The sequence below is a fragment of the Pygoscelis adeliae genome, unplaced genomic scaffold (assembly GCF_000699105.1).
Source record: "Pygoscelis adeliae isolate BGI_AS28 unplaced genomic scaffold, ASM69910v1 Scaffold19, whole genome shotgun sequence".
In the NCBI taxonomy this organism is placed as follows: domain Eukaryota; kingdom Metazoa; phylum Chordata; class Aves; order Sphenisciformes; family Spheniscidae; genus Pygoscelis; species Pygoscelis adeliae.
The window spans coordinates 296,400-306,752 of record NW_008825533.1 but is presented as its reverse complement, the minus strand read 5'-3'; the positions used below and the strand labels follow the sequence as shown (position 1 = coordinate 306,752).

General features: G+C 41.7%; 1 protein-coding gene across 1 annotated transcript in view; it reads right to left on the bottom strand.

The window, feature by feature from the left end:
- RASGRF2 (Ras protein-specific guanine nucleotide-releasing factor 2) overlaps positions 1-9,385 on the bottom strand; it is a 171,505-nt gene extending 162,120 nt beyond the window's left edge. The window contains exons 1-2 of the mRNA XM_009331784.1: positions 9,319-9,385; positions 8,844-8,878 (exon numbers count right to left, since the gene is read on the bottom strand). Of these exons, the coding sequence (XP_009330059.1) occupies positions 8,844-8,878; positions 9,319-9,385 (102 nt within the window). The remainder of the gene's footprint in view (positions 1-8,843; positions 8,879-9,318) is intronic.
- Between the last annotated feature and the right edge of the window lie 968 nt (positions 9,386-10,353).

The window sequence follows — 10,353 nt, the reverse complement described above, 5'->3', positions numbered from 1 at the left end:
CTCAGTGGAACCAAACCAAGCCCATGACTGTATTACAACAGGACAATTGGTTTCAAGTCTCACTCAGTCCAGGTTTTCCTCCCACATTCCTTTGTCCATGTTCACACATTTCTACTGACACAAAAACTACTTGCTGCATAATATTGACTCTTGTCAAAAGCACTGCACCATGGGGAGAATCCTGACCCATCAGCAGCACCAGCTTGAAGGAAGAATTTGGGACTTGCCTATGCCAGTCATGGCTAGCCACAAACCCCCAAGCGTACCCCTCTTTTATAGTCCTCAGTATTCACTTGAAATAAGTTCAAAAAGAGACAGAAGAGACAGAAGTTAAAGGCATGGAATATGACCTGAAATTTCTTCTAACATGCCACATGTCACATATCTTGCTCCCAACCTGTGACTGGCTTTGGAGAACAACCACCTTTTGGAAAAGATTGTTGGTCCTCTTGACTGTTCGACTGGGCAAAGCACACTGCGCTGCTGCACCTGCTGGTAGAGAAAAAAAGTTATACTGGAGAAGATAGCTTATATGCAGGAAAGAGCAGACACCAAAGGAGCACGTATGGGCATTTTCTTCTCCCATGTCCTGGCCTTTGTGCAAAGGGGCCTCTTTGGCCTAAACCCATGCTTTGGCATGGGAATCTTGTCCCAGATTTTTATCATTCAGTACATGAAAAGTGATGTGGAAAAATTAGACAGGAGATAAAGATGCAAAGTATTCTTTGGTATAACATGCTTTTATGTAAGCTAGCTCTTAGTGGGGAATAATTACCTGATTAACCTCTATCCATGCACACGACTGTCTTTAGAAGCTGCTTCTTGCCACTTCGCAAGGTCTGTCACAAAAAAGCATATACTAAACATTCATTGCATTGCCACCCTGAATTAGACCTGCGCTATCTCCCTCTCTGTAGATGGAGGAGATGAAGCCAAGATGAATGAGCAGCGAAGAGCAATCCTGAGAGTCTAGATTTCTGATGACAAACTCCAGTTCTGGGCTCTAAACAGTCAATAATGCTGTTGCTTACATGGATGTTTAAAATACTGATTCTGTGCACCTTGGAGAGATTTACCCTGACAAGTTTGCACAAATATGATATTGCTGCCAATGCTATTCAAAAAATATCTACTCTTAAAATAGATGACTGACAGACTGTTACCCACTAAAGAAATTTTTTACACTGAGGGTGGTGAAACCCTGGCACAGGTTGCCCAGAGAGGTGGTGGATGCCCCCTCCCTGGAAACATTCCAGGTCAGGTTGGACGGGGCTCTGAGCAACCTGATCTAGTTGAAGATGTCCCTGCCCACGGCAGGGGTCTTGGACTAGATGACCTTTAGAGGTCCCTTCCAACCCAAACTATTCTACGATTCTATGATTCTATTTATGTGCGAGGTGAAGGCTTCTGCTAACAGTTAACTGCTGCAGTACATAAAAAATCCTCAGCTGAGAGTTAAATACATTGGTTTTGTATTTTCTGTGAAGGTCATAATAAAGTGCCCTCTTAAAAGCTTTCATTTTGTACATAGCAACAGACTGCTTGCCATTCAGAATAAAAAAAAATCCTTGAACTATGTTTAGTTTATAGTGCAATATGAATTCCTGGTGAATGCGGGGGGGCAGGGGGAAAAGCAGCCTTGGTAACAATCAAAATAGACAAGCCATCTCTCAGTGGGGATTATTGTTGGTCATGTTCAAGAAGCAGTGTAGGGATCCTGGGCCTCTAAAGCCAAGGAGTGGATATTATCCACAGCTTAAAGCAGGCAGCAGTGCTCCAAACTCTTATACACCGATATGCCACGCACTGAAGCTACTTAGCAGCTTACAGAGGCAGGGACAAACTTAATGCAATAGAAAGTTCGCATACATGGAGGTCTATTGAGGGTAAAAGGACCCTTCAGCCTTGCGCTCCTCCTGGAATGGACTTGAGAAGCACAGATGACTACATCCTTGCCACCTCTGGCTGCTGTGATGTGTCACAACACTGAAACAAAACTTGCAGGTCTTGGGGACTGAGTATGAATTTTACTGCATAAATAAATCCATCAGTGCAGTATAATCTAGTTCAATGCTTTTTTACACAAATGTCTACTTTTTGAAACACAAGTGAATCATGGTACTGAAGGTATTAGAAGTTAATCTTAAACCTTTTTGTCAGCGGTCCTTTGCATGTGAGTGGTTGTGATCCAATGTACCGATATTCTGGTACAGTCATCTGAGGTGGGTTAGAGATAGATGGTCAAAGATGAATAAAATGAGACTTGGCACATCAACACTGCAGTGAGGTGCCTACACAAACAGTGATCAGCTGCTCAGTGAAACAAGCTGCAGACACAACCAGGGAAATGCTTAGGCAGTCTAGCATCAGGCACGAAATTTGCTGTCTCTTTGGGCTTGACTTGCCCAAACATGTGCAATCATAGTGTCACCAACCTCTCTGAAATGCCCCAGGGCAAGACCGATACCAGAGGAACTTGGGTCCTCCCTGCATGCTTTGTCACATCTGCCAGCCTCATGAGGGTATCTCAGCTATCCCAGGGCATTTCAAATGGCGTTACTGGTCTGTGTTCAGGTAGCTGACTCATGCCATTTACATCTGCCAATATTGCAGCATGACATTTGTCATCAAAAAATTTGGACTGGACTCACACATGCTATAGCATTTGCAGTGCTAGGAAATCCAATGGGAATTTTTAAATGGTTGTATATAGAAAGAATATAACTTAATTAGAACAATGTATTTTCAAAATAATTGCTTGTAATGGGTGAGAACATGGCTTTCAGAATATATACATGTATGTATGTATATATATGAACAATACACTGAATTGGCTTATACAAACTTTTGGTATCTGACAACACAGTTGTGCCTCAAGGAAAGATTTCTAATGTCATCCCATCAACAATGGAAAGAGCAGAGCCTTCCTTCCTCCAGCCTCCAGCCCCTGTTCCCAAATACCATGGCAGCCGGCTCCCTCTTGCCTGGTGGAGGCATTTGCATGCACAAGTAGCCTGGCAGCCCAAGAGCAACTCCTGCACGTGCTGGTGAGCTCACTGACTGTGGCCTCACAAGAGGAGAAGGGCTTCGATGCCTGCCTGCTCTTACCCAGCAGGTCTTTTGGACTCATTTGGGTCTTCTCTCCCCAACTACCAGGCTTCCTTGTGCACTGTTGAGGAGCATGTCTTTGAGATATGGATTGAAACTGGCCAGTAATTTCACAAAATACTCAAAGCTTGAAAGAGGAAGGTGTAGGGGAGACATGAGAGATGATATGATTGTGTCCATCTCTTGTCCATAGTACATCCAGAGTAGAAGTAGGCTCACACATAGTTCTGTAGTGGTGGGCGACCACCATAGAGGCCATAACTTACAGTAGCTTATCTACGATGAGTGAATGAGTGTCAGAATATTGACCTAGGCTGAAATTGCCCAGCCTCATCTCTAAGGCAGAGACTTACAGAGTCTAACAGAGATACAAAACAAATACTCTGTTTTCATGGCTTTTTGCTGGCACTTGTTGAAAACGTATCTTCCTTAAAGGCAATTCTATCGACAGTTCATTTATAATCCCATTTATTTCAGGAGAATCACTTCCAGTAACACAACTGTAAACTCTGAAGCAGTACGAACTCTTACCTAAGTATCCATTTCTTCATAAGTGTAACATGGACCAAAGTTGAAGTCAGTTACAGTGCTTGTCTTGGGACAGTCAAAAGGCATGTACAAAATGTATAGCCCTCAGTTTCTAAAAGAATGGAGTCAGGCAACAAAAAGTGCAATTTTCCATGCAGCTTAAGTATGTCAATAACTTTCCTTGCAACAGCTTGTAAGCCTCTAAGGCAAGTACTCACCAGCACATACACAGTTTAGCTCCTAACCTGTGACAAAACCACTTCGATGCTGGTGCAGGACCAGTATTTGTTCTTGCAAATAATTCATCTCCTCTCCCTGTTTGGAACATTATAAACTATTCTGACACTTCTGCCTTGTGTTGCCAGCAAAGAAAAGGTTATATCACCTTGGATCCTTTAATAAGCAATCATTTCGTCACTTGCAAACCCAGTCCAAATACAATGCATGAATCTTTTATCAGGTTATGTGGTCTTAACTGGGGAAAACATATCTTCTACATGCAATAAATTACACATAAAGCCACTGTAAACCTCCTAAGGGAAAGATTGGGTTTTAGCAACCTCATGAACTTGCATTACACATCCCTACCACAGCCACCTTCTCCTCTCCTCCAAGAGAGAAGCCTAGTGAAGCGCCCACCTGCTCAGTGATAAATAGAAAGCTCTGTGGGAGCGGTGTCCTCTGTTCGCTAATGCACAATATTGGTGTGCTCAGTCAACTTCAGAGTTCCTTTGCTCCTTCTTCACTGCAGCACTGTGCTTCCCGTTGTCTAGCCAATTCCCTCTGTAACGCCAGGCAGCTACATTTGTATGTTAATAGACAGCTTCACTGTGAGGTCTGTTATAGGAAGCTAGTGAGGTTTTAAACACAGTAACAATTTAAACAAACAAAAATCTACTTTCAGTAAGTGCTTGACAAGGCAGCCTTCTATGATGCAAAAAGATAATGGGACAGGAAATGAAAGGGAAACATTTTGAATGCTTAATAGTGATCACAGAGGTCTGTCAAGCAAGCTAAGGGAAACTGGTGTACAGCACTGGGCCACTTGCTATCCACTCGCCTCAAAACTTAGTGGATCTAAAACTGAGAATCCAAGTGAGATTGATACTTGAAAATATAATTTCGAATATTCCTTTATTCCAATACCATGGTGGTAAGCAAAGTATTAAAGGATTACTGTATAAAAGTGGAGGAAGAGTCAAAATGCCTCTCCCTATCGTTCTCTGACATTTCAAAAATACAGAAGGAAGAAATGATCAAATGTGCAAGTTAAAAACAAAGCTATACAGACAATGCTAGCTGAGATTTTTGTGAAACACTGGGGAAATAACAAACCAATTTCTAACCTAGGATCTAAATTGACTCTTGCCAAAGTCCCTGGGAACCTTTTCAAGAGGCTCTGAGGATTAAACTTCTAGAATTGAGGATCTGCTAAAAAAACCTGGAGATAGCAGTAAACTCCCTCACCCTGGCAAGAGGGAAACACACGTGTGGTACAGCATTTCCCAGTCTGCAGAGGAGATCCTTGCAGCCAAACAGCTTGTTTACTGTGTGACTGGTCTCATAAATCCTGCATCTGATTATGGGGCATGTGGACAGGTCTTTACAGAAACTGGGGGAGAGGGACTGCAGAACACGCTGGCCTAAAGAACAGCACAATGAAGTAATGTACTGAAACTTTTTTACATTAAAGCATTGGGAATATAAAATCCAGAGCACTGTTGTAGCCTCCACTGAAACGCCTGCAGTCCAGTTACTGGAGGGAGAATGAATTAGTTGCAAGGTACTGCTATACAGAGGAAAGTTTAAATTTAGGATCAAGAGCTTTTTTTATTTTTTGTTGAAGACCCTCCACCTTTATGAGGAGGAAGCAAAATTACAGGCAATGATAGATGAGACGGTTGTAGCACATACTGGCTGAGAAACGACTGGTGGATATGAGGAACAGACTACAAAGCCTGTAGAACTATTAAAAAGGGGAGTAAAGCTATGTCCTAAGAAAATCAGGCAGCGCTGGTAGAGAGGATGTTATGATGCAAAGGTGCCTCGGAGAGATCCAAAGGGGAATTAAGACACTCCTGCATGAAACTCTGTGGGAATGGATAAAATCTGAGTGCCATGCACGCAGCTGCATACATGCTGTCTGCATGCTACACATCCCTTGGGAAACAGGTGGAGATTTTTTTCCTGCTGCTGGGGACAGAGGGGGAAGGAAAGCTAGAGCTTCTCAGCCTGCTGGCTTGTTGGACATAACACAATGTCAGACTAAATGTATCATTGGCCACGAGCTTGAGCTTACTTTTAAGACTTAATTGCTTCTCAAAAAAACCAAGTGTCAAAGGCTTACACAGCTTTAGTTTGCAAATTTAATTAAAGGATTAGCAAAGTTTTCTTTTCCTATGTGGAAGCTATTGAGAATAGGAACTTGCATGAAGTTCAGCTCATTTAATATAGCTACCTATTGCATTAATACAGTCTTTGCTTAAGTAAAGTGCTGCAAATAGAGCACAGTATTTCACTTTATACAGAAATACTTTCACAGTGAGCCACAAAGAAGTGACATTAACTCCAAGTGTGCATAAAACAACCAAGGAGAATATAAACACCACAGATACCAACCAGCTGGGAAGAGGGTGGTCTCACTGGACACCATGCTGCTTGCAATATGACAGTCTAATAGCTGGGGATATTCTTGGACTGCACAGAAAAGCCAGCTCAGTGTACCTTGGTATTGTGTACTTAGCATTATTAAAACTTAATGACTTTGAGATCAGTTCTGAAAAAAATCCAAATTACAGGTCTTATCACTCCCTGCTGATGCACTTTTTGGGTAGGCTGACTTCAACCAAGACAAAAATGCTGTTTCAAGGCCTTCTCCTCAAGTATCGCCCCCCTCCCTCTTTGGTTGCTCTCACTGAAGCACTTGTTTTTCCAGTGATTGTGAGATGTTTCAGGCACACAGGGGGGCTGACAAGCTGCCTAAGTTAGCACATTTAAGTAGAGATCTAAGGAACGATCTTTAGCCTTCTCACTGCAAAACAAATATTTGCCCTGTGTATCCCATCTGCAGTTTTGTCCCCCGTGGTGGATCAACTCGGTCTAACCAGAGAACAGACCTTTCCCCTCTCCCTTCCTCTCCAGCAGCGGGAATCTCAGCTGACTAAACAACCCAACCCTCCGAGGGTGCTAGCCTGGCCCCTCTGCCCGCTGGATCCCGCAGGCTTACGGTGTCCAGGGAGGGACAGCATTCCCCCCCAGCTCTCCCTCTCCTCCTATGAGTGATGTGGTCCAGCCAGAGAACCAGGGCCCTGGGGGAGGTTGAGGGAGATGGTCCTGCACAGCCAGGTAAAGGCAACCACCAGTCCACCACCCTGACAAACCTTCTAGCAAAAGCAGGTCCTGCATAAGTTCAGTGATACTTGCCTCTAGTGATTAGCATCATGGCACTGTGATTTTTTCCCCCCTCTGAATGAGAAGAACTATAAATACGTGCTCATACAATACATGAGATATTCTGAAATGCTCTAAGATGATAGTGAATTTCTAATGGTTTACGCAGAGAGGAATATGCGAAGAGAAATATTTCAACAAGTAGGCAGAAGGAAAAGCTTAGTAATTGACTGAAATTTTTGTCTTACATGAGACTGAGATAATTATATTTAGTAATCTTCCCGGTATTCAGGAGTCTAAGTTTTAAGTCACCCTAGATATTTGGATTATTATAAGTAAAAAGCAACATCGATCACTACTTCCTTATTGCAGGTAGTGTATTTAAAATTTGCTGTGTATTGTGTTTTACAACCCCTTCTTTCCCAGGAATCACCCTTCTTCTTATAGCATATTGTGAAGTCATAAAAACTGACTGAAAAAAAGGAAAAAAGGTTAAAAATTCATGAAAATCAGAAGTATTTTCCATGATTATTACTAGGTTCAGCTACCAGTATTTTAAATAAAAATCACCTTATTTTGTAATACCTGAAAAAATACTTTTACTTACAAGCAAATATTTGGAAGGAGGGCAATCAGAATGTCATTACAGATTCCTTGCAAGTTCAAAAAAATATAAATATTTGAAAACTATGCCTCTTAATGAAAATTATATTACATATATGTGTTTGAAAGACTGGCTAACTTCTGTATTTCAGGGCTAAACTTTGTTCTCTGCTGACCCTGTGCGGGGCTGAGGATGGGGCAAGAATTCGTACTCCTTCCTGATGAAAACGCCAGCCGTGCGTGTGACCCACAAAGTGGAGAGGGGCCATCAAACCTTCCTCCCTGCCCTCCCTCACAGCACAGTAAGCAAGTTAGGTGACAAACTGGATTCGTGTGCTGGCTAGTCAGTACCAACTGATGAAAGGCTACTGTTCGAAAGAAGCAGCAGTGCTTCCTGCCCTAGACTTAGTTCATCCTCCACAAGCTGTGGTTGCAACGACACAAATCCCATGACCAGGTACCACCTCCATCTCCCTATGACTGGGCAAGATGCTCTTGATCACACTTCTGAAGGAAAGATACCGCACATAGACTGAGTGCTGGACATCCAGGGCAACAGCGCAAGGGCTTACTGCAGAATTCAGCCTCAGGCAAAATTTCTTAATCTTACATGCTATACCTGCTGGCTAGCAAGACTGTAGCCAAAATATCAATCAAACCGGTGCCTGCTTGCTCTTTAACAAATCCTGACACCATGTAGGAGGAAACCATCCTGTTTCCTAATGCCATTATTCTTAGAACAGCTAATTATTCTTAAATTTCTTTATCTGGCTTTATCTTGTTCACCCTTTATTACCCCTGAATAATAGCATCTTAGGCACTGTCATCCTTTTCTCTTTAGCTCCCTTATGACTTAAACCACTTTAGTCTCAAATACATCATTTCAGTCAACAGCATGCAAGGACTCACATCTTACCAAAAAAGATGACTGTTTCAGAAATTGTTTTTTAAGATTTTTAAGAAATTAAGAAAACATCCTTTGCTTTCTACTTGTCTCTATGGCTAGGCAAGGAGAAAAATCTATAATGTAATTAAGGAAGTCATTGAGCTTGCAGCATCTGTAGCTGAGGAAGAAGAAACTGATCTACCATTTCAGGCAAGGGGAGGATTTCCACACCAAATGTGCTTAGCCATGTACAATGACAAACATAGCATCGCTAAGGTAAGCAGAGTTCTATAATTTTGGCAAGAGTATTTTTAGTACAGGACTCTACCAAGCTGCGCAAATCCATGGCTTCGCTATACAGAGCTACAGAACAAGAACAGTCAACAGCACTGGACTGACTCAGATCAAAGACCCAAATAAGTGGTCTCACAACTGAATCCCATGTTTACCTACCAGCTGGATTTTCAATCCTGAATTCATCCTTGTTCAGCTGTAAACCCCTTCTTGGGCTCTGGCCATATGCTTTCTTAAAATTCCTGATTCAGATCAGCGGACTGCAAATTTGTCCCCCAGAACTGAATTCAGATTTAACAAACACTTGATCTGGACTTGATTGCCAGAGATTTTGCACGGAGATGGAGGAAAGCTTTGAAACAGATGGGGAAATTATGCTGAGATGGTAAATTTCAGCTTGCTATGGCCTTTGTGTTTAGGAACAATTAAAAGGTGATGAGACCCATCCACTCCATTCGTATGCTCTAAAATCTGAAAGGGGGAAAAAGAGACAGGCAGCTCAGACTTACTTTTCAGATTGTTGTCCAAGACTTGTGGTACAGGTGCCAGGATTTTGGAGGAGATTGCAATAGCCATGTGGGGTGAGACGGGGGACAAGGCCCTCCAATAACCATTCTGACATGTGGTCTGGATTCTGGAACAGAGCCCCACTTCTCTCACTGAAATGCAATCTACCAAGCCTTTATTTCTCTGTGAAACATGCACTTATATCAGAACTACTGAGAAGTTAAAATAATTAAATTAAATTCTCACTAAATTTTACATATAGTAGAAATATTTGGATAATTTACTTTCCAATAGATTTCAATAAATAAACATTACTTTCATTGCAGCAAACTGACTTATTGCACTACCTGACTCAGCTGACATTCCAGTGATCTTTAAATTAATTTATATGCGTTGTAAACTTACTTGGTAGGTAAATTCATGTCATTTCTATAAATACTTCTGGAAAACTTCGCAATACAAAGAAAAATCCTCTTGAGAATTACTTCAGCGAAAGATATTGTATGCCAGTAAGAAAGGTAATTGCTACTGGTAATGTATTTTCCTTTGCATATTCTATAATAACGTTCTTATATAACCAAATACAAAAAGGCAGTGACAGTGTATCCAGCCCTCTCTCCTCCTCTTCCATCAAAATGGTATACCAGTTTTTGCTGCTAACCTGTGGCACTGTGAATTCTAAAGGCAACGCATTCAAGAAAAGATGCACAAAGGCATTAAAACTTCTATGTTAAGAGCACGGAAGAGAGAACAATGAAAAAGCTTAAGAAAGTGATAAGTACCACCTTTAAAAAAAATGGATAAAAGCCATAAAGTGCAAAAGTCTTTCAAGGAGACTGCACCTTTATGTATAGCACAAAGCTGTATTTTTCACATCAATATTAAATTTTAACGATGTCAACAACATGCTGGCACAGGAGCATGGAGCAGGAGCCAATACTCTATGCAGGTTTCCAAAAATACTAATATTTAGACATTCCTTTCTTGAAGGCAAACTCAAGACTAGCATGAATTCCCACTACAACCAAGGACCATCG